This window comes from Pagrus major, chromosome 10, assembly GCF_040436345.1.
Source record: "Pagrus major chromosome 10, Pma_NU_1.0".
Taxonomy (NCBI): Eukaryota; Metazoa; Chordata; class Actinopteri; order Spariformes; family Sparidae; genus Pagrus; species Pagrus major.
In genome coordinates this window covers 4,154,895-4,178,011 of record NC_133224.1, presented here as the reverse complement: position 1 = coordinate 4,178,011, position 23,117 = coordinate 4,154,895, and the positions used below count along the sequence as shown (strand labels likewise).

Below are 23,117 nucleotides of genomic sequence, written 5' to 3'. Positions count from 1 at the left end.
CAGCCAAGAGATGAAGATGTGAAGAAAGTCCCCAGACTCCCTTAGAAAATTGCGAAATTGTGTGAGTTGTTGAGTTAGGAGGCACTTTTTCAACACTGTGAAGCGCTATCAATGACGCAATCTTAATTATTTGGGCCTTCTTGTAAATTCGGCGTATGTTATAGCCTCGTTTTAGGGGGGTGCTGCAGCCCTCTCGGCACCCTTAGTTCCCTAATTCATGGCATTATCTGTTGTTTATATATTTATACATATATTTTGTATCTATATTTTTTATTTTAATCATCTGTTGTTATTTAAATTGTTTGCTTAATAAATAAAGTTAAATATCAATATGTTATTTTTCGGGGGGTTTTTTGTTCCGCCTGTCACTTCCGGGCCGGCCATCTTGCTTTCAGTCACGTGATCGCCGAGCAAAAAAAAACAAAACACAGGGCTAGCTAGAGCTCGACTACCAACGAAATTACCATGTTTAGCATACATATTAGCCGCTGAATTAGCTAACCACACGGGAAACTAATGTTGGCAACATGAATCTAAGAGGACTGTTTCAGGATTTCAATCCCAGGTAACGTTAGCTATCATACGACTTAGCACTTGAGCTAACTGTGTGGCTAGTTAGCACTTACTTGGCTGGGCGGCGTTTGTTGCGCTGTCGTACGAAAAACATTCAGAAAATGTGTTTTATACGTGTGAAATTACCTACACTTATTCCAGATGGTGTAAACTGATGTTTAACTGTGATTGCAATAAGTTAGTTAAAGCTGCAAAAGGGTTTTTTAGCTAAACGAGGCCTGGCTAACATGCTAACTAATTTAACGCCAGTGATTCGCTTGTTATCAGAGAGAAACGGTAATTTTAGCCATGTAGCTAAATGTTTACAGCAGTAATGCTTAACTTAGCATGTTTCTCTTGGTAGGAAAGGCATTAATAGTGTCTCTGTGTGCTGCCCGGGGTATTAACCTGACGTAACATCGCATTAATTCAGGGGAAAACTTCAGACAATAATAAAGTAAGGACAATAAGACATGTCAGAGTCCTTGGGTGGGAGCCAAAATGGCAGCTAAATAATTTTCCAGACGTGAGAGCATTAAAAGTCCCCACAAAGGTGACAGACTGAGATGAGGTAAGTGTTTAGTGGGTGTGCTGGTGTGAAGGATGATGTCAGGGAAATCACAAGTCTGTCAGTCTGGTGACAGTCGTGGTGTTGTTGTAGGACTATCAGCTGTTTTGGCCAAAAACACTTCCTTTGTTTACTTTTATTTGATTGGCTGTCTCCATCATCCTTAACTTTCTCGTTATCCTGCGTTTCCTAACATTTGGACACATGTTTAATCGCATGTACATGTAGTCGATCGATATCATCTGCTGATATCAACCAGTGACAGATACAGCTGCATTGGTGTGTAGACTTTTTTACCCAACATAATGCTCGGAGTAATTTATAGTTATGAAATTCCCAGTGTGGGTGGCTGTTTCAGTGCTCTGATCTCATTTTGAACAGTATAGTTTATTGTTACACTGTAAAATACCCTGCAGCGGTCGTATATCTTTGTCACAAGCGTTTGATAGGCCGATACATTGATAACAGAAGTTTATAACTCCCTGATACCAGATTAGGCATCACGCCCAGTAATCTAGTATTGTTCAGGCTCTACTCACCAGGGTTCGTGTGGGTGCAGTAAATCCTTGAAAACGCTTACCTTTAATGTGTTTTCAGGGTTTGAAAAGTGCTTGGATTTTGGATAATGTGTTTTTATGCTTCTCACAAGGGTCTATAAAGGCATCTTTGGTGTCAGCTGTGAACATTTCTCTGTCCCTTGTTGCAGTAAGTTCCTGATCTACTCCTGTCTGCTGCTGTTCTCCGTGCTGCTGTCCTTGAGGCTGGATGGAGTCATCCAGTGGAGCTACTGGGCCGTGTTCACCCCGATATGGCTCTGGAAGCTGTTGGTCATCATCGGGGCCTCTGTGGGCACCGGAGTCTGGGCGCACAACCCCCAGTACAGGTAGACTCTCTCACGCACTCAGGGTTCAATTCTTCTAAATCACGATCGTGGGAATCGTCGCGTCAGTGTGGAGCAACTTTCTGATGTTTTGATTTTCCTGTGTCCTCTGTCAGGGCCGAAGGGGAGACGTGTGTGGAGTTCAAAGCCATGCTGATCGCAGTGGGCCTCCACGTCCTGCTGCTGATGTTCGAGGTGTTGGTGTGCGACCGCGTGGCGAGAGGAAACTACTTCTGGCTGCTCGTCTTCATGCCTCTCTTCTTCGTGTCGCCCGTCTCTGTAGCAGCCTGCGTCTGGGGGTTCAGACACGACCGCTCCCTCGAGGTGAGGAAATTAAACAAGTGTTATAATAAGAAAATAAATATTGAAATGTTTCAAATATTCAGTCTTGGTATATCATTATTTTTGTTAAAAGTGAACACAGTGCTGAACTTCAGTCCTGATCTTCCCTCCTTCTTCTCCTCAGCTGGAGGTGCTGTGTTCAGTGAACATTCTTCAGTTCATCTTCATCGCTCTGAGGCTGGACAGGATCATCAACTGGCCCTGGCTGGTGAGAGACACAAACACAAAATGGATCCTTAAATGGATTCTTCAGTCACGTATCAACACGTCTGATCACGCTCTCCTGATCTTCATCTTCTCAGGTGGTGTGTGTCCCTCTGTGGATCCTGATGTCCTTCCTGTGCCTTGTCGTCCTCTACTACATCATCTGGTCCGTCCTCTTCCTCCGCTCCATCGACATCATCGCCGAGCAGCGGCGGACTCACATCACCATGGCGATCAGCTGGATGACCATCGTGGTGCCGCTTCTCACCTTTGAGGTGAGTTTAGACTGCGAACATTTTCTTTTGCATGTTCAGTTACATCCTGAGAGCTGTGACTCATTGATTAGTGTAGAAAGGAGGCTGCCATATTTCTTCTGAGAGCAGAACAGGCTGTCAACTCTCTTCATTTAGTAATAAAGTCCACACATACTAATTAATCTCACTTATAGTGCCTTTGTCTTGGCAAATTAAAAAAAAGTTGCATTCAAAGCAAGTAAATGTAATAAAGAAATTAGCCTGCCCTGCCCTCTAGTGGCGTAAAATGTGTACAGCCCCTTTAAACACTCATTTAATTTCATACAGGATGACCTAGTCCTACTCTAGTAATCAGTCAAAGCCGCCCATCTTCATCTCTGAGGGATTAAGATTACTTTACAGATACGTAGATACACTTTTTCCTTCCTCTGACTTCCTTCAGATCCTTCTGGTGCACAAGCTGGACGGCCACAACAGTCTGAGCTACGTGTGTGTGTTCGTGCCTCTCTGGCTCTCTCTGCTCACACTCATGGCGACCACGTTTGGTCAGAAGGGAGGAAACCACTGTGAGTATTTACAGAAGCTGATGGGCTGTGTGTTCGTACTCAGCATTGATTAAAAGGTCATTTTTCTGATTCTCCTCTGATCTTCCCTCAGGGTGGTTCGGCATCCGTAAGGACTTCTGCCACTTCCTGTTGGAGCTCCTCCCTTTCCTGCGGGAATACGGTAACGTGTCCTACGACCTCCAGCGCAGCGATGACCCCGAGGCGGCCGAGGATCTGCCCGTCCCCGAGCCGCCACCGAAGATCGCCCCCATGTTCCACAAGAAGACGGGCGTGGTGATCACGCAGAGTCCGGGGAAATACTTCGTCCCGCCTCCTAAACTCTGCATCGACATGCCCGACTAAACGCTCAGCGCTGACGAGGCTGGGACTGTTGACGGGTGCGTTCAAGTCATGAAGCCGAAACAGCAGAAGGCACTGTTTGGATTTTATCTGCTGTCCTGAAGGATTTAAGTCCCCTCACCTTGAACTCAGCATCAGTGTGACTGGTGTCATTATGGTGATGGATCCAGAATCCTCACGTTGGTTTCACCGGCTGTCTTGACTCCCTGCTCGACTCTGTTGAGGATTAAATCCTGGAACCAAAACAAAGACAGGACTGCTTTTTTTTTCACCGGCAGGTGAAGCCTCACTGTGTTACTCACTCCTAATTTTACCCATTGTGACGTTTTGGGGCAAACTGACCACAGAAGTGTCTCGACTGAGACGTGAAGATTTGACTCTGTGACAGCAGGAGATCTTTGCTTTGGGTTTGAAGCGTCGCTGATTCAGAGATGACGCTCACCTTGCTTTGTGATGGGGACCACTGGAGAGACTCGAGCTTGGATTTGGGATCAGTTTACCCTTATTGCTCCTGTTCTCACTTTTTACCGTGCACAACCCAGTCACCAAAATAAATGTTGGCTTGCTACGTCTCTGCAGAACATGGATACGTTAAATTTGTACGTTTTATTCGTTTAGTGTCGACATTTCTACAATACGAATCATATTACTTGACAGGGAGGCAAGTCCACCGTTTGCACCTCTTTTCAACTGACAAAACCGGACATTTTAAACCAGAATATGGTGTTTTAGCGAACCCAACCAGACCTGAAGTAAAGTGTTGTCACAACATAAAATTGAAACATTAAGAAATGTAAGCTGGATATTTTTTAAGGAGGCGTCGGGACATTTTCCAGCTGCTTTTGTTGTAACCAAACTGAATAATTTTGACAAGACGTTGGGTCATTCTCCAGCTGTTTGTCGTGACAAAAACATGATCTTTTCCTAAGCCTAACCACTTAAGTACAGCGTTGACACAACACATGAAACATATAAGAGGCGTACATTTTAAACATCCGCGGTCTGCAGGAACGTACAGTGTCGACGTTTATTCTGACGATTGGGTTTCCGTGCAGGTGGAGCAAACTAGAGGAGGTGGAGTTAAAGGAAGGGTTCAGATTTATTTAAGTCTGTCTTAGTTCGATACAATACTCACATGCTCAAAGAGTCATCAGTCTGTGATCTCTTCCTAACTTCCACACAAATTTTGTGCTAGAAAAGAGTCAAACTTTTGAAAATAGCCGCTCGATCTGTCTAAATCTGAAGGCTGTTGTCGGCTACAGATGAACGTTTGCATGACTTTTTGCACAGAACAAGAACTGTTGATCTTTGAACGCACCGTGGGAGTGTTGTTTGTAAGACAGACCTGAAAAGAACCGAAGCCTTCCCTTTTAAAGGAGAACAATGGAAATGGCACTTTGTTAACCTGTCTGACCGTCAGTTTTTATATTCCTTTTGTCGTTGTTGTTTTTGTAAATAACAGAAGTTGTCGAGTTGGGGACCAGAGTGGAAGGTGAGAGGCAGAGCTGGGAAAAAAAAGATTATTCTCAAACAATCACACACATTTCTGTTTTCATTGAGTTTCATCTGTGCAGAAGTCGGCAAATTAAAACCAGGACACCGGACAGTCCTCTGATGTGTTTGAAAATCTTTACAAACATATAAATATATTGGCTTTAAGAGGTTGAGATACTTTTTTATCCACATCTGTGAGTAGAGAGTTTAACTCCTCATGTTCCCTGTTTGTCTGCACATCACCAGATTTCCTCAAAAAGCAAAAACAATCATCCCGTCTCTGGTTTCTGGATGCTGCGTGTACATTTTTTCTACGTATTGTCTCTTTTTTTCCTCCATTAAATTGGTCTGATTTACTCATTAATCTCCCTTTTATGCTGCAAGTAGAACAACTCGAGTTTCTGCTGCTGGATTCCCAGATATTTCCAGACATCCTCACTGTTTGTCCATTTATTTATTTTAGAATTAAACTGACACAAGAATCAAAACCTTAACTGCACCGTGTCGTTATGTTACATCTGTTAAATGGTTTTCAACTTGATTCATGTGCATCATCATTAAGTAACTCGGTTTCCCAGTTTCACGCGTTCCTGCAAAGCATTGTGGTTAACTAGAGGTCGGGATGATTTCCAGCCGTCTTTGTTGCAACACGTAGATATTTTTAACGAGATGTCAGGGCGACGTAGCCGTCCCATTGTTTAAACTTGCTATCATTCTTTGTTTTGGGCTGATTTTCCAAAACCCCTCCAGACTGATTGCAGTGGATTCAGATCACCTGTGTGCAGGTGGGGAGACTGACTCCTGATTGAGGAGTGGAAGCATCTTGGGGCTTTCCCCTCCCGACCAATCAGGGTGTGACGACGCCCTTTTGTGAAGGCTTAAAAGGAGGTGGCTCTAACACTCATTCTGGATCTGTCCCTGACTTACTGAGAACCTCACCCCCTCAGAAACTCTGGTCTGTTTAGGCCCTGTTGTGTTTTCTTGGCTGCTCCACGTCAGTGTGAATAATCATCTAGTGAGGAAACTGTCTATTCTTGAACCCCTTGAAACCCTAAAACCCCTATACACCTTCAGTTTTAACATTTTATTTCCCTGGGGCTTGTAGGAGCACATTTGTTTATTATACCCGGAAGAGGCATTTGTTTATATAATTTTTGTTTTATGTAGGTTGGGCTGCCTGTAAGCATTTTACTGCAAGTACCACCTCAACATCAGTCGTCTTTCTTTAAACAAAATCGGATGTTTTAACAAGTCATATGAACATCATAATTTCAGTCATAATTTCCAGTGTCTTTGGCGCAACAAGGTTGGATATTTTTAAGTGGCAATTTCCAGCTCTTTGTCCCGACAAAAATGGGTATTTTTGACGAGAAATCGGGACATTTTCCAGCCATGTTTGTCGCATCAAATACATTTATTTTAACTGGATGTCAGGACAATCTCCAGCCGTCTTTGTTGCAACAAACCGGATGTTTTTAAGGAGTCGTAGGAACAATTTCCAGCCGTCTTTGTCGAGACAAAGTCGGATATCTTTAACGAGAAGTCAGGATGATTTCCATAAAAAGGTTTGTGACGACAGAACCAGTTAATTTAAAACAAAACATGATCGTTTATGAACCCTTTCCAAGCGTTTTCTGTGCCTGTAAACATAACCAGAACTGAAAAACAGTGAAAATCACTTGACGTTTGCATCAGAACTGCAGAATACTATCCAAAATAATAAACTTTATTGATGCAGCATCAGGACACATCTGTGGTATTTTACAAGATATAGCAGCGTCTTTACACAAACAAACATGTAGATTAACATCCTCAAATTAATTCTTTTCAAGTAAAGTAGGAACTGAAAATTAATAAGTAAATGTATTCACAGTACGAGGTGAGTGAGGTCGAGTTTGAGCATCCGTCTATGAGACAGAAAATAAATAAATGATGCACCGTTGATCTACGTCAGCGCTCCTTGAGTGCAGTAGAGCTGATAAACTGTTCTGCTCAGAGCCGGGCCCAGGTTTCTGAAGAGCAACGACAGGAAATAAAACTTTACAGGTGATTTACAGGTGAATATAATCCTTTAACTTAACATGGAAACATGAATAACTGGAACTTTATAAGAATTATTCAAACTCTACAAACCTTTTGAGCTTCCCGTATCGGATGGAGGAGAGGAGTTTCTCCTTCTCTGCTTCACTCACACATCGTTTATAGGCGGTCAGAAGACTGAGAGAGAACACAGAGGCAATAATGTTTTAATAATATTAATAGTTTTCTAGTTTTTCACGCTGGTGTCATGTACGTGAAACTGTGTCTTCATATGTAAACACACATCTTCACACTCCAAGTCTTGTAAAACTTCTAAAAGACTTTTAAATGAACTGAGATTAAAGTCACAAATTCACAAGAAAAAAAAAAGATATCCTGTGAGATTAATGTGGTAAAAAACACAATTTGTTAGAAAGAAACTGTAGTTCCTGTTGTACCGGAGCAAAGACCTTTAAAATCTACCAGGCAAAGACAGAGATAACAGGTAATAATACTTGGCGAGAGAGTGAAACCTCTACATACCTGTGTGGAGTGTTGTAGTGCTCCAGTATAGCGGCTGCCTTGTCTCCAGACAAACCGCTGATCTGCATCAACTGTCTGGCAAACACTTCTTTGACCGTCTGACACTAGAGGAGAAGAGAGGGAGACGTGGATTTATATATTCACAAACACATCTGATACTCTTCATTTAAAGAAAAAGAGGTTTCGCAGTATTTTAAGTGTAAATTGTGGTCAACACAGGTGAGTGGTTCTTGATGACTCACCTTGTTTTTGACGGCACCGTGGTTGAACTCTGCGAAAGAGATGAGAGAGCAGGACGGGCTTCCTCGCTCCTCCTCCTCCTCCTCATCACTCCCTCCGTCACCCTCCAGCTCTCTGGAGCGACACGTCAGCGTGCAGTTCTGAAAGTAAAAGAGGATTCAAAGTGTAAAACATGCGTCACAGTATTTCTGGACCAATGAGTTGGCTTAGATTAAAAAAAAGACATGAAGAGAGACAATAGTTCTGAGTGTGTGTGTCACCTGGTAGAGTTTAGTCAGGTATCGCGTCATGACGGTGAGGTAGGCCGCCGACTCCCTCACATCCTGGACTCTCTTCACAAAGAAGCCGTCGACAACCTGACACATAAAAACACACAAAATCACACCAGCAAACTCCATCAGCAGTCTGGATCCAGTGAACTGACTGTAAGTGTATGAGTGTGTGTGTGTGTGTGTGTGTGTGTGTGTGTGCGCTCCACCTGTGTGTTGACGATGGCCTGCTGCAGCGTACTTTCAGGTAAACTCAGGTGGGAGGCGGCCGTCCCGCACTCCTCCACCAGGTAGACGGGCCTGCGGAGACCACACCGCTTCAGTCGGAACTGAAGAAAAAGTTAAATTATTGTTATAAACAGTAGACTAAACATTTTTCTCAGCAGTACGGACTACTAATAATCAGCCCTGAAGAAAACGAACTAGAAAACAAACTAACTTTTGAATAAACGACTAATATTTTGATGGAATAAACAATAAATGAAGTGACAGAGTTGAAAACGCTCCACACACCGACCTTCTGCTCCCTGAAGCGTCCGTCGATGATGCTGCCGCACAGGTCGTCCATCCTCTTCCTCTCGATGACGTAATCGAGGACGAGCTCCCGGCCTGCGGGGGCGCGCAACTGACCTGGAGACAGAGAAGGACTGAGATTGTGATGTGAGCTCAGTTTGTGTGGATTGTAGGAAAATGTGTAAACACAAAGAACTCTGCTACATCTCCTCTAGTTTTTGTCTTTGGTTACCTGGAACAGGTGCGACCTTCTCCCGAGCGACCCACAGGAAGTCTCCGACGTTCAGCTTCCTGACGTCGAAGCTGACTCCGTTCCTCTGCAGCTCTTTGACCAGCTCCTGTTTACGGTGGTTGCTGCCGCTGCACGAACAAAACAACGTCACAGATCCACACGTGATTTCTGCAGAGTCAGACTTTGACGGCTCTTCTTACCCAGTCGTTTCGATGAAGTCGACACAGAGAATAATTTCATATGATCCTGGCAGAAGACTTCCTGCACTCGGCTTTCTGCTCGTTGCCTTTGTGTTTCCTGCGACTCCCGTCCCGTCAGCCTCAGTCCTCGGCTGGGCGACACATGTCAGCCTCTCTGCAGGCCTGTGAGGAGAAGATTTGTTTTGTTCAAGCAGGAGAAAGAAGATGAAAAAGACTTCTCTTGTTCAATGTACACTCACTGTATCCTATATTCCTCTTTCTCTTCTTCTTCATCATCACTCGCAGTAAGGTCCACAACCCCAGGACCGCCCTCCTCTTCCTCCTCCTCCTCCGCCTCATCACTCCTGCCCTCCTTTGGGTCGTCTTTACTCCCTCGCTCTGCCGAGTCCAGTCGCTCCGCCAGAGCCGAACCTTCTTCTGTCAGAGAATACCTGAGGGAAGAAGAAGATCGGAGGAAGAGGAGCCATTTTATTAACATTTTATATTTAAAACAAGGAATTAACGATGAAACAAGGTGCTGCACGTGATGCTAACACGGCTTCAATTAAATAAAAAGTCAGCAACAATGAACACAGATGAACATCAACACACAAACATGTTTGTTGGAAGGGTGTGTGTGCTCGCAGCGTACCTGGCAGGATTGTGGGTCTTCATCAGCAGGTTCTTCTGGATCAGAGTGCTCACTGAAGACCAGGCGGTGTACTTACTGCCCAGATCTGGCTACACAGACAAACAGAGTGAAGGAAGGAAATGAACGTAAAATACACAGAGAGTGAGATCAACAGCAGGGATCAACATGTGTAAAAGACTGTGTTCACTTACGACAGTGAAAGACTTGTCACAGAGAGGCTGAGCTTCTGTTTGCAGCTCCATCTTAAACATATAACCTTTTCCACCTGGGATCTAAAGAGAGAGAGATGATGATGTCATTACTGATGCAACAGAGCAGCGACTTGTTAATATCTCAGCTGAGTGTGAGGCGGAGAGGTGAACCTGTGACTCTCTGTAGAGGGCGAGCAGCACAGCGTAACCTCCAGACCTCTTCTGGGGAACGTACTCCCTCTTCTTCTTCCTCCCTCCTCCTCCTCCTCCTCCTCCTTTGTCTTTCCCATGATCCCCTGCTGCATTCTTCTACAAGAAACGATGAAAACAAATGAGTTCATAATAACACATTTTAATATAGTTTTCTTTGAATGAAATTACACAGAATGATACAAAATTCCTGTTCATAAAAGTATAAAAGTATTCGGCGAAATATCCTGATTCTTTTAATAAAATACTGTCACTCATATCATACATTTCCATGAATTTGGAAATTGTACTATTCGTTTCTTGACTTAAATTGTGTCTTTACAAAGTCACTAGTGCCTGTTTACCTTCTTGGATGGAGCCAGGTTGTTGTTGTCTCGTCTGCCAGGAGGGGGCGCTCCTTCAGGGAGAGAGTGAATCGGAGCGTCTTGACCTGGAGGAGAGGAAGTGAGGAAAGAAGTGAAGACTAGAGGAGCTACTTTGCCTTTAAAATTTCAGGAAATCATATCATTTTTCCTTCCTTCCTTTTGCTTCCAAGTCTTTTCTGTTTAATCTTACAGCTTTTAATTTGCTTTGTTTTAATAAAGTTGATTATCGTAGAGTGCAAAGAGTTTTATAGAAGTTTAAAACCACCCATCTTATTCTCATTTTACAGGTCACCATTTTTGTAGTTAGTGTACAGTTGTATTGATTTCCTCCAGTCTAAAAATATTTTCTAGCATCATCAGTTTTCCATCTTGTACTTTAAACACAGTCTCCCCCTCTCTCACTGCAGCCACGAATCTATATCTTACATTTTCTATGATATTGGTACTTTATCTCGTATTTTACAGAATATTTTTAGCACTTGATTCCTTTAAATTATCTTTATTTCTCTTCATGCTCTCTGTAAAATGCAGTTCAGTCCATCCATCCGTGTGTTTCTTACCGTTATCTCTCAGGTATCGTTGCAGTTTCTCATCCAGGATCTTACAGATGCCGTCTCCGAAGTTCTGGAGGATCTTTGCCTCTTTGGCGTTTTGAAGCGGTAGCGGATACTTATTCAAGGAGCTGATGGCCTAGAAAGAGACAGAAACATAAAAACACACATGAATTTAGATAAATTACACTGATTTTCTCTATATTTTTCTATTTCACAGTCTTTCTTCTTGCGTTAAATATGACTTTTAACTGGTCTGTAGCAGCCTGTTGGTGAAAACTGGAGTTGATAAATACAAATTCAACCAAATGAGAATATACAATGTGTGTATACAATAGAAAACGTGCCATAAAAAAGCAATATTTGTATATTTTTCTACACTTTCTGAATATATAATCTTTTATTTGTCTTTTTCTTATTTAAAAAATATCAAATATGTTTTTAAAATGAGTAAACACTGACAGTCAGATGCACAGGTGCTCTGTACCTTCTGGTAGGTGAACTGGATCTTCAGGCCCTTCTCTTTCGCCTCGTCCCGGAGCTCGGTGAGCCACTTGAGGAACAGCGGGTTCGGGCAGGACGGCAGGGCCCGTTTCCGACCCAGCCGGACCGGTTCCGAAGCTGGCATCCCTCTGGACCTGCCAGGAGAGAAACAACACGAACAACATGTCGGATTTGACCTAACACACCGATAACATGATAAGAGACGAACACAGCTTGGTGGAAATATCAAATGTGTAACTTTAGCTAACACAAGCTAACGTTAGCAGACCAAATTAGCAATTTTAAAGTTTTCACCGACAAGCTGGCAGATTTAAAAGTTGTAAGAAACGTTTATAGAGAGATTTAGTTCAGGATAAGTGACGTAAATCGCGTCTGTGCGTGAAAATCCGGCTCACCTTTCACCTGTGAAGCTGCAGGCAGCTGCTGGCGCCTTGTTTTCAAAGACACAGCGCACTTCCGTATTTACAGCGGTGACGTAGGCGGAAGTGGGAGGCGGGGCGAGCTGCAGTGATGCAAACAGCGACATCTGGCGGCGACACGAGGAATAACAAGAAAAATGCAGGGATAAACAAACGAAAAAGGCTAAATAAACAAACAAATAAATATATTAATGAATAAACAAACATATAAAGAGGAAGATTAGCAAGAAATTGATAGTTTCATTATAACAAATATTGGTAAAAGTGTTATTAATAAGGCCACTGAATGAATGAAATGAGGAATTATTGAATTAATTAATGCTGCACAACTAATTTTTCTAATTTAATTTCTTTGTTTATACAGAGAATGCACATTAGGATATGTTAGCATTTTCCAACTTCATCGTAAGACAATACCCATACGTCCATATGTATGTTGAAAACGTTGGCGATACAAAGAAGAAGGATTGAATTATAAACGTCAAAGGAGGAAATACACTCATTGTGTTGCTATCCCTCTGCTGGAGCAAAGCAAGGAAGCACATGTTGGAGCAACTGTAAGCTATGGTTTGAAAAGATTTAGTCAGTCACATAGGATTTATTTATTAAGTAACTCATCAAAGTCGACTGTGTGGCAGGAGGTCACCGAAGTCAGTAGGATTAACTCTCTGAGGATTGTGTACGTCTGTACGATATGTCAACATAAGTTTGAAAGATATTTTTTAGTCTGGACCAAGCAACACTGCCATCCCTAGAGCCTAAAAACAAGGATTGATCTAAAGGAAAATGAGCTAAAAGAAAACCCAAACTGATTTTATATACAAGAAAAGACAAGTACAAATCAAACAAACTGGTAAAACTTGAACTTAAGCTCTGAAAACACTCTGTTTGTGTAGCGAACGACAAAAAGTGACTCAGTGTCAGTTAACTTCCCAGACCGTTATCCAGTTGCTGACTGCACCTCCGTGTGTCCTCGGGCTGAAGAGGAGTCTGCAGGAATCCTCCAACAAGACCCGACAGAGACCAAGAATCCAACCTCACCCTCCCAACCACAGCACAGCCTCTCTCTCTGTCCCAAACACACTGAAGCTGGGGGGAAAAGTTGCATAATTGGAGCTGCAGACTCATCTTTCAGGCACTCGCACACAGAGTCTGAAGATGCAGACACTCGTGCTCATGTAGACACATTTAAAGTTGTAAAATGAGGCTGGACTGTCGGAGCGAAGAGTACGAGGATGCAGAAATCCACAGAAAATAACAGCTAATATCAACTATTTTACTCACAGAGGGAAGAAATAACATTCATCTAATTGTGAAGTACTGAAATACTCGTCTGACATACAGACCGTCATACCAAGGATTCCTTTAGTGCCTGTAGCAATTTCTTCCATCACCACTCAGCTTCTGTAATATTTAATTATTAGTTTTTTGACAACTTAGATTTGGAAATCTGAGATTAATTATCTTGTATTAAAATTATTTATTATTTATATTGTTCTTTTGTTGTTTAATAAGCTTGTTTCAAGTAACACCCTCCGCTAGAATTAAGTAATTTTACACTTAAATTCCTGTTTTTTTCTTTGACCTTCGTTCTCCAGTGTGAGAAGACTTTGAATGCAAAAATAATTATTTAATAATAAACAGTATATTTTAATGTGATATCAAGTATAAACCTAAACAACTGAAGTAGATTTTAAAGTTAAAAAACCACCGGAAACTATTTGTCCGGCTTAATTTGAACAGACTTTATTTACAACCTCACTTCTAAGCTAATAGCTTTAGCACCCAAAGCTGAATTTTTTTATTAATGTAAAATCTTAATAAAAGTACAATTTGTGACAAAAAACAAGATTCACTCTGGTGTAATATATTACTCCCTTTATTGAACAAAAAGTACTTTTTTCATAGAAAAACTCATCTTTTTGCTGTACAGAGACGCCCACAGGTAACATTCACACATGCAGTAGATATGAAGAGAAACACGTTAGTTAATGAGTTCGTCCACATTTTTATCCCATGTAAAAAACATCTAGTCGTCAAAAAGTCACACTTATCTGGTGCGTTATTTCATGTAAAGCCTGCGTTATATACAGAAACCCAAATCCACACACACGTACACACACTTTAATATACATTAACTTCACCTTTACATCCATCAGTTAACACATCCATCCTTCATCCATCCCCCCTGAGTTTGAATGACCTTCCTCCTCCTCCTCCTCCTCCTCTACTGCTCTGATGACTCGGTCGTATCATCGCTATCAGCAGCGTGAGGAGAGCCCGGCGTCGATCCTCCTCCTCCACTTCCCGCCCTCCTCGCGGCCTTCCCCTTCAGCAGGTGGCTGTTGGGGTGGAGCGAGTGGAGGTGGACGAGCAGCTCGTCCTGAGTTCCCGCCGTGTGGCCGCACTCCTCGCACACGTACAGCTTGTTGCGTCGCTCCTTGTAGGCGTACTTCTGGGTGACGCTGTGGATCTTCTTCATGTGGGACTCCAGGGAGCAGCGCTGGGTGAACGCCTTCTCGCAGAGGGTGCACTTGTACGGACGGACCCCTGGATGGAAAAAATATCATGTAAGCTCGTGTACATGTGTTGTGTTTACTACATGTGTGTGTAGATGTGGAAGTGGTCGGTATACCTGTGTGTGTGCGGACGTGTCTCTTGAGGTCGAAGGTGTCGTTGAAGCCTTTGCCGCAGAAGGTGCACAGGTGTCTCTTGGTCTCGCTGTGACACTTGACGTGTCTGTTTAACATCCGCTGGTGGTGGAAGGACTTCTGGCAAACCTGCGAGCAGCAACACAACCGACTTTACTCTGACATCATAGAGACTTATGGGAAAAATTTAGGTAGATAATGGTAGAATTCTCATTTTCTGGTGAACTGGTCCTTTAAAGCTGCCCTCTAGTATACGGTATAATTTTGTGACTTGACGATGAAACCGTCGTCGTAGTCTCGTTGGCTCACCTGGCACATGAACATCCCCGACATCCCGTGCGATGGACTCCGACTTTGACCTGTCGATCTGGTCACCATGGAGACCGCTTCCATGGGGGCGGGGCTCGTCAGCGGCATCACGGCGGTGTGCAGAGTTAAAGATGGCGGCGTGGGAATGGGAGGAAGAGAGAGAGGAAGAGGAGAAAGAACGGAAGGCAACTCGCCTGTCGTGACCTGTGACGGAGAGAACACAAAATGTATTTTTGACATTTATTCTGAAGTTTTAAAGCTACTTTTTAAATTAGCTTTATACGCACAAAATCCACGGAAAATATACGAAAAAGTTCTTAAAATGCTCTCCGCTCGTTTCCTCACCTTTATCTTGGATCGGATGTACGGCGGTCCGGCCTGCGACCTCCTCCTGACCTCCGTCTTCTCCTCTGGTGAGGGGGCGGGGCTCTGCGGTCGGCCCAGCATGGTGCTGGACGGCAGCTCGGCGCGTGTTTGCGTGTCGGACAGAGATTGTTTGGTGAGGCAGAGCGGCGTCGTCTCGGCGGGGCTGGCTTCAGCCTCCATCATCAGGACGGACGAAGGGAAGATGGAGACTGGAGGGAGAGAGGGGAGAGAGTTAGTGTCACGTCTTAAACTTGCACTTATTGATGTTGTCGGGGAAACAGGTCGGAGTGATGCTTCTGTCCACCTGTTGACTGTACGGCAAATATCAACTCTCTTTTAGCTCCGTTTTTGGCCTCCACCATCTCATACCTGGCTGCAAAGCTGCAGAATTGGCTGATTATTCTCTTTTTTTCTTTATTTTTTTGGACTTTGGTCTCTTTGTAGTAGATGCTAAAAATTGAATATTCAAGTAAAAGATACTATCATTAGACATTTACAAGAAACGGAGGGTTTAAGGTGCATTATGGGAAGTGTAGTTTTGTTCAAGATAAACTGTGCCTTTCCTGGAAAGCTTTTGACCGTTGTGTTTTTGTGAAGCTTAGGTGGAGCACCCAAGTCCCGTTTTGGGCACCACCTGAGCAGAATCAATGTAAAATCCTTCCCAGATCAAACAGTTGTAGTTAGACCTCAGTGGAGTTTTATCATGAAGCTTTTTGGTTGTTGTTTTGGGATTATCTGCTCTAGCTTCTCTTACTTGTTGTACACAGATACATTCATAATAACGGCCCAAAATTACGTGAAATTGCGTATTTTTTAACAGAAAAACATCCTTTAAGAGCGACAAATACGTCTTCCACACACCTAGAGAACACCGGATACTAAAACACATCACATCCTGTGTATTACTTCATCCTGATGCTGTTACATTTGTACAAAATCGTGTTTGTAAATGTATGTAAGAAATGTCTGAAAACAGACAGAACAGCAGGTCAGAGGTTGAGAGACGAGTACAAACGTCTCGTACTTAAGTCTTTCACAACAAGCCGCCGACCTGCACCGCTTCATATTTGCACAATCTCTCAATTAGCAAACACGCCGAGTTAAATATGTGTATGTATTTATGTGTGTGTGGGTGTGGGTGTGTACATGTTGGGCCTATTGTTAGCGTGACTTATTCTGCACGCACACACATGCCCTCCAACACACACACACACACACACACACACACACACACACACACACACACACACACACACACACACACAAACACAAACACACTGCATTAGCACCGCAGTTAGACTCGTCCGACCAGACAGTCTTGCAGCACCAGCTCTGTACCTTCCTCAAACAATCCACCTCCGCAGGCTGTCTGTGTGTGTGTCTGTGTGTGTGTGTGTGAGCATAATATAACAAAACACCACTCAAACAGCGACATGTAGGCGCATAGAAACCTTTCAGCCTCTGTACAGGTGTGTGTGCATGTCTTTGTGTGTGTTCAGGTCGGCCTGAGGCAGGCGTGGTCCGGCTCGCCGAAGACAACGAATCAGTTGACTCTGCCGGGCCCCCATCAGATAAAACACAAATGTAAATGCAAATGAAGCCCTACAGTGAGCTGTAAAGATGGAGAGACGGCCGATCGGTAAACCAGCAGAGTTAACGGTACGCTGCGACACACAGTGACGGCTCTGTGTTCACTGACGAGGCCTCAACAGCTGCTTCAATTCATGATTGGTACAAAGGTATCACTCACAGAGCCTCTGTGGATCTTAGACAGAGACTTGGGTAGTGTTTAAAGTGTATTACGTTTGTACAGCTTCTAAAAGAGTAAAATTCAAGCACTTTTAAAGCACTTTCAAGGTCCCTAAACCAACTAATTCCAGGCTCTCAAAGACTTTATCATGACAGCTAAACTGTTAAGAACACAACTGTGTAAAATAAAGAAAAGAAAAATGTGTATGGTCCCTTTGTTTACTTTTACAGCTGATCACATCACCTTTGATTGTATGTTTTGTTAGCCTAGCTTGAAGCAACAGGGCATGAGATGGCTAGCTTAGCTTAGCTTAGCTTAGCTTAGCTTAGCTTAGCTAAAAGACTGGAAACAGAGGGAAGCTGTTGGGAGTCTACACTTAACCTCATGGTGACGACAAGATTATTCTGACACTTCTGTTTTTAAACACATTAAACAAACATTCCACATTACGTTACATTTCACATCAACTTTGATTCTATATTTTGATTATTATTATTATTATTATTATTATTATGATTTAATTCTTGCTAATTTTGATCACATTGTGGGATGTCTCTTTTTTCATTATCTGAACATCTCTCGTGACCTAATCAGGGGCTTGGAGTGCTCATAACAGCCAGTTTTACAAGTGGAGCAAGTCTTCAGCGTTGAGTTTGTGTAGAAAGCTTCTTGTCCCCTTTCATTATCATTTCTAAACTACTTACCTAAACTTCATTGCAACGTCTATGTAGCCTTTTGTCCTGCATGAATAGTACATAACAGATGTTTTGTCATTGAAGCCAAATTTGGGAAATCTAATGGTTTTAGAAAAAATAAATCTTTTTTAATTATTCCCGTGTGGTGATAGTTTCTGTGGTGACGGCTGCTGGCTGGACATTTAATCTCATCTTGTATTGTTTGTTCACCCCTCCTTCCCCCTCACCGGTGAATACAGCGTGTGTGTGCTTGAGTGAATGTGTGTGTGTGTGTTTGGGAGGTAGGGCGAGTGGGTTTAACGTATCCACACTGCTTCAATGTTGAGAAAAAGAGAGAGGGAGAGTTGCACTTCTTTCATATTTTCTTTCAGCCCATTTGACGTCGCTCAGTCGGGAGAAAGAGTCAACAATCGGGAGATAACTTTGTCAAACATAGGGTGTGAGTCCTCGTGTGTGTGTGTGTGTGTGTGTGTGTGTGTGTGTGTTTGCTAAAGGTGTACTCGTCTGCAGCAGTAGGCTGTCAGTAGGGTCCGTTACATTTCCTCCCATCCAATAAACATTAACCTTGCAGCAGCCTTAGGATAGAATTAGAGTGGAAACCCTCGGTGAGCCCACAGTTCAAGATTTTGGGGAAGATTTCATTGTTCAATTTCTTGCCAAAAATTAGACGAGAAGATCAATAAGCATATTAATTTTCTTGCTGATAGTCAGGCGAGAAGATTGATACCAAACACATATATCTTTGTTAAATATGAAGCCACAGCTACATGAGATGGCTAGCTTAGCTTAGCATAGCATAAAGATGGGAAACAGAGGGAAGCTGTTGTAGTTCATGCTCAACTCGGTGATGGTGATGACAAGACTACTAATGTTTTTACACTTGGTTTTAAACATATTAAACAAACATAACATTTTAACAAAGCCAGGCTAGCTGTTCCCCCTTGTTTCCAGTCTTTATGCTAAGCTAAGCTAGCCATCTCATGTCCTGTAGCTTCATATTAATCAACACAGGTATGTGTTTGGTATCAATCTTCACACAGATACCACTCTCATGTTTGTGTGGTAAATATGAAACCAAAGCCGGCAGCTTGTTAGCTTAGCGTAGCACATTAAATTTGGTTATTAAAGTAGTAGTTTGCATAAGCATATCAACTTTCTTGCTGACAGTCAGGTGAGAAGATTAATACCAAACACATTCTTTGTTAAATATGATGCTACAGGACATGTGACAGCTAGCTTAGCTTAGCATAAAAACTCAAAACAGAGGGGAAGCTGTTGGAGCCTACAGTTAACCTCATGGTGAAAAAACAACACTACTTTGACACTTCTGCTTTTAAACACATTAAACAAACATAACCTTTTAACAAAAGATACTCGTGCCACAGTTTGAGAAAAGTGGAACTGAGGTATAAAAAGCTGATTTTTATTTAATTTTCTGATTTTAAAGAAGAGAAACAGTTGAAATCTTGTCTTTTTAAAATATTCTAATATATTATAAATGTCATTGTTATGAATAAAGAGCAGAAAAACCTTTTCTATTCACCTTTCGAGTACTTTTTAACTGAAAATATCCAGATTACAAAAGCAGTTCCATTTATAAAACTGTGTTTTCATCATATTTTCTTCTTTGAATCATTGTTTTTATTATTTTTTCACATTGTTATGTTCAATATGTCTTTCTTTCTTTTATCTTTCCACCCACTGAAACAACTTGGTTGTCCTAAACAGTTATATAAACATTTATCTTTACAAAACAATCTAAAAATCTTACATCCACTATCAAAACCGACCTACAGTAGTTCAGTTTATGCTTCGAATAAGGTTTATTTTTGTACGCATGTCCTTGTTCTGCCTACTTGTATCTTAATGTACTGACTTCTTACACCTGTTAGAGTTTTTCTCTTTTGTTCCATATTAAACTCAATTTATTTTAATGTATTTTTAAGCTGTTTTTTTCACCTTATCTCACATAAACCAGCTGGCGTGAGTGATTATAGTAACTTGTTACGTGTGTCTGAAGTGAGAGGAGGGATCAACCCTACTATAACCAAAACAGAGGCTGATTTGGGACTGATGATCCATCAGAAACAGGCCCGGGCACATGTTTGTGGATAAGGAGATAAAAATAAACTCCTACACACACACACACACCCACAACACACACATAGAAAACTGTTGAAACTTATGGCATCTGGTGCCTCTTAAAGTATTCAACTTGCCTGTTTCTGAGGGCAATTATCATACCTCTGTGTGTGACTGTGTGTGTGTTTGTGTGTGACTGTGTGTGTGTTTGTGTGTGACTGTGTGTGTGTTTGTGTGTGTCCTGTCATACAAAACACACGTCGGGCAGGTACGTCAAGTAACGGCACATACCTGAAACTGTAGCCGAGACCGTTTGCGAGGAGTGTTAACTATGCGTAATTACGCACAGACGCTCATTTTTCTTTAATCTTACAAACAGGTTGTCGTGGGGAAATGAATATCTTGAAGGGAAATAAACAACTTTTCTACGACTGATTCTCATTTTTTTGTTGTTTCTCAAGACTAATTATTCGAGTTAAGCGACATTTATATAATCTCACTGAGTTAAAAAGTAAATTAGGCTGTTTTTCTGTGCGTAAAATTAGCTCCCAAACGCCTCAGGTGTGCTCATAATCGTTCTAGAAACACCTGTATGCTTCTTTTAAGATTATTAAATGTTATTTGGCGGGATTAAAACCACCTGAAAGCCAGCGTCGCTTCACTTCATGCACATGTTCCGGCTCCAAACAGCAGAGAGGATGTAAAAGTCAATGATTAAAAGCTAACGGTGATGAGATGTGGAGGTAAAAGGACACGGAGAGAGAAGGGGGAGGGTGTGTGTGTGAGAGAGAGAAGAGGTTTAGGGTGTAGTCCGTTACTTGTTATCTGATACCGACGTGGTCTTACAATAAAAACGCCGCCGATGGCAACAATAGGGATTGTTCTGAAGAAGACAGGACGAGAAGGGGCAGTTGGGTGGAGGTGGACTCCCTTGATTTGTCATTTAAATGTAAAGTCGGTGGTAAACACGCCACAACTGAAGCTGCAAACAGCAGAGCTCAAATGTGACAGTTTGGCGAACGTGTCAGCTCTTGTTGGGGAATCCGGGCCGGAAACAGTGAATTTGCAAATGGACAGAAAGGTCAGAATCAAAAACAGGAGCGGACCCACTGATCCATCTCAGGTCCTGTTTAAGCTTATGGATGTGAGGACGACTTGGGTCTGAAGAATGTGGCTAGAACTCGTATTTCATGTATGGAGGCTCATTTCTGCCATTTAAAGAAGAGAAAACCAGACAAAAAATAAGCTTGATTACATGTATTTCCTGTGATAAATCAGAATTATGAGACAAAAAGTCGAAATTGTGAGATAAAAAATAAAGATTATTAGATGAAGTCTTGAAATGTAACATAAATGTCGAAATTATGAGGTAAAACAATGAATTTATGGGATGAAAAGTCTTAATTATGGGATAAACAGTTAAAAATTTCAATGTTTTAACTCACAGTGGCTTTTTATCTTTAATATTTTGTCTTATCACGGCTACGTTTTCTTTTTTTTGGTAGAAATATACATTCCTTCAATATTCAACCAAGGAATCAAAACTTACAACCCTGTGATTTAAACTCAATCCACTAACAATGGAGCACAACTCTTTTATTTTGTGTTAAATAATCACTGTATTATTGTGACTGTCTGGTTCCAGGTGCTTAAATGTGATGATTTACTTCTTTTCTTTATATTTTATGACAGTAAATGAAGAGTTTTGGGGGGTTTTGGACAAAAGGAGCAATGAAAAGATGTCAAAAGAAGTTTTTTTAGTGAAAATGAAAATAGTGATGCAAAAAATGATCATCACCATTAATCCTGAACCATATCACAATCATAATATCTGTCAAATAATAGCAGCCCCACAATAATCGGTATTTATCGGTAATGTAAATAATCGTGAGTCCTTGTCAGTAAGTCAACGCGGTGTGAAGTCGTTCAAGGAAGAAACGCTGCAATCTGGGGTTGAAGGTCGCTGTGTGGAAAACAACGGGCCACGCCGCACAATGAGCGGTGACAGAAGTGGGAATAAAGGCGCAAACACACGCTGACCTTAAATGTGACGCAGATAAAACATTAAAACGAAGGTTAAATGAGCCAGAAGAGAGAAATCAGGAACTATACTCTCCCTCCGCGGCCCGCTGTGTTTCCCGTTATTCGGTGGCCCCGTTACAATCACACCCAGACCCCCTGCCCACCGTCCACACTCACAGTCCCGCTGCATCCAAACACATCAAAAAAACCCAGCAAATCCGTGCGTAAAGGCACCAAAAATACGCACACGGAGCGGATACTATTTTAGAGCAACAAGCGGCTCATTACGGCAGCGTGGACTCACCTGGAATATAAACGTCCCCTCGTTCATGATCAGGGAGCTCGGACCAGTTCCGCTTCCCCGGCGACACATTCGCCTTTTTCACCAGAAAGGCCCTCGGCATGTTTAATCACCAGCCCGTCCGCTCGGAGAAGTTTGTAGAGGAGCGACGCGAAAGTTAACCAAAAGCAGGAAACTCCAAAAGTTGGAAGAAGAAAAAAATGGAAGGTGTCCTCTCCTCCTTCCTCCGCGCACCTTTTCTTCTCGTTTCGCAAAGCCGTGCGTCGCTTCAATCTCCTTTTTTCTCCTTCCTCTCTCTCTCTCAACCTTTTTCCTTCCAGCGCTGAGGCGACAATGACGACAAGTCTCTCAGGTGAGTCCGCTCAGGTGTGCGTGCAGCCCCGGACAGGTAAAGTCGTAACAGCGCTCTGGAATAACGGGAGTGTGTGTGTGTGAGTTTGTGGGCTGAGGGGGGGGAAAAAACACGGTATCCTGATCACACACACTCAGTCGATAGAGGTGGGTCAAACAGCAGCACAGGTACTCATTTGAAAAGCAGGAAACAGGCGCCACCGCGCATGCGCGTCAGAAATAACGGTGACAACAGGCCCGGGTAAGGCCTCAGTATACCTGCTGAACCGGTTTACCCCTCCTTCCTCACTCTCTGCCTCCACCTCCACCTCCTACTCCTCTCCATTCCGCTTTAAGGTGTGGGGAGCGGCGCAAATGACAAGAGAGCAACAGGCAAATTTGGGGGCAAGAGAATGCGCGAGGAAGGGTTAAAGGGCAGTTACACAACACACAAACACACATTCCCCCTCACCAGAGCTAATGATGTGTGTGTTTTGTTTTTAAGTCCACCCGCTGAGTAAAAAC

The 23,117-nt window shown here is 42.6% G+C and overlaps 3 protein-coding genes across 3 annotated transcripts; 1 reads left to right on the top strand and 2 right to left on the bottom strand.

Annotated features, from left to right (window-relative positions):
- The first annotated feature begins 393 nt into the window (after nucleotides 1-393).
- tmem185 (transmembrane protein 185) lies at nucleotides 394-5,693 on the top strand. The gene is made up of 7 exons (XM_073474974.1): nucleotides 394-565; nucleotides 1,827-2,003; nucleotides 2,117-2,324; nucleotides 2,467-2,550; nucleotides 2,645-2,821; nucleotides 3,243-3,366; nucleotides 3,458-5,693. The coding sequence occupies exons 1-7, from the start codon at nucleotides 528-530 to the stop codon at nucleotides 3,706-3,708; spliced, it is 1,059 nt and encodes a 352-aa protein (XP_073331075.1). The 5' UTR covers nucleotides 394-527; the 3' UTR covers nucleotides 3,709-5,693.
- A 1,378-nt stretch (nucleotides 5,694-7,071) lies between these two features.
- Nucleotides 7,072-12,115, bottom strand: mus81 (MUS81 structure-specific endonuclease subunit). Its single transcript, XM_073474973.1, has 17 exons — nucleotides 12,063-12,115; nucleotides 11,651-11,801; nucleotides 11,173-11,302; nucleotides 10,592-10,677; nucleotides 10,209-10,346; nucleotides 10,038-10,118; nucleotides 9,847-9,935; nucleotides 9,455-9,646; nucleotides 9,216-9,377; nucleotides 9,016-9,143; nucleotides 8,788-8,900; nucleotides 8,480-8,599; nucleotides 8,262-8,357; nucleotides 8,004-8,141; nucleotides 7,762-7,865; nucleotides 7,333-7,416; nucleotides 7,072-7,211 (listed from the first exon to the last, which is right to left on the bottom strand). The coding sequence occupies exons 2-17, from the start codon at nucleotides 11,789-11,791 to the stop codon at nucleotides 7,145-7,147; spliced, it is 1,869 nt and encodes a 622-aa protein (XP_073331074.1). The 5' UTR covers nucleotides 11,792-11,801; nucleotides 12,063-12,115; the 3' UTR covers nucleotides 7,072-7,144.
- A 1,834-nt stretch (nucleotides 12,116-13,949) lies between these two features.
- ovol1a (ovo-like zinc finger 1a) lies at nucleotides 13,950-22,788 on the bottom strand. Its single transcript, XM_073475330.1, has 5 exons — nucleotides 22,266-22,788; nucleotides 15,392-15,621; nucleotides 15,047-15,250; nucleotides 14,722-14,866; nucleotides 13,950-14,636 (listed from the first exon to the last, which is right to left on the bottom strand). The coding sequence occupies exons 1-5, from the start codon at nucleotides 22,363-22,365 to the stop codon at nucleotides 14,314-14,316; spliced, it is 1,002 nt and encodes a 333-aa protein (XP_073331431.1). The 5' UTR covers nucleotides 22,366-22,788; the 3' UTR covers nucleotides 13,950-14,313.
- Nucleotides 22,789-23,117: the final 329 nt, after the last annotated feature.

What these genes read in the sequence shown, in the direction of transcription:
- tmem185 (XM_073474974.1), top strand. Translation starts at nt 528, where the DNA reads ATGAATCTAAGAGGACTGTTTCAGGATTTCAATCCCAG. An exon ending in GACACGACCGCTCCCTCGAG is followed by an intron (nt 2,325 to 2,466) that starts GTGAGGAAATTA and finishes TCTTCTCCTCAG; the next exon opens with CTGGAGGTGCTGTGTTCAGT. An exon ending in TCATCAACTGGCCCTGGCTG is followed by an intron (nt 2,551 to 2,644) that starts GTGAGAGACACA and finishes TCATCTTCTCAG; the next exon opens with GTGGTGTGTGTCCCTCTGTG.
- mus81 (XM_073474973.1), bottom strand. Translation starts at nt 11,791, where the DNA reads ATGCCAGCTTCGGAACCGGTCCGGCTGGGTCGGAAACGGGCCCTGCCG. An exon ending in GAAGGTCGCACCTGTTCCAG is followed by an intron (nt 8,901 to 9,015) that starts GTAACCAAAGAC and finishes CTCTGTCTCCAG; the next exon opens with GTCAGTTGCGCGCCCCCGCA. An exon ending in CGATACGGGAAGCTCAAAAG is followed by an intron (nt 7,212 to 7,332) that starts GTTTGTAGAGTT and finishes GTTGCTCTTCAG; the next exon opens with AAACCTGGGCCCGGCTCTGA.
- ovol1a (XM_073475330.1), bottom strand. Translation starts at nt 22,365, where the DNA reads ATGCCGAGGGCCTTTCTGGTGAAAAAGGCGAATGTGTCGCCGGGGAAG. An exon ending in AGGGGACGTTTATATTCCAG is followed by an intron (nt 15,622 to 22,265) that starts GTGAGTCCACGC and finishes CTCTCCCTCCAG; the next exon opens with TCTCCATCTTCCCTTCGTCC. An exon ending in CGGGGATGTTCATGTGCCAG is followed by an intron (nt 14,867 to 15,046) that starts GTGAGCCAACGA and finishes TGCTGCTCGCAG; the next exon opens with GTTTGCCAGAAGTCCTTCCA.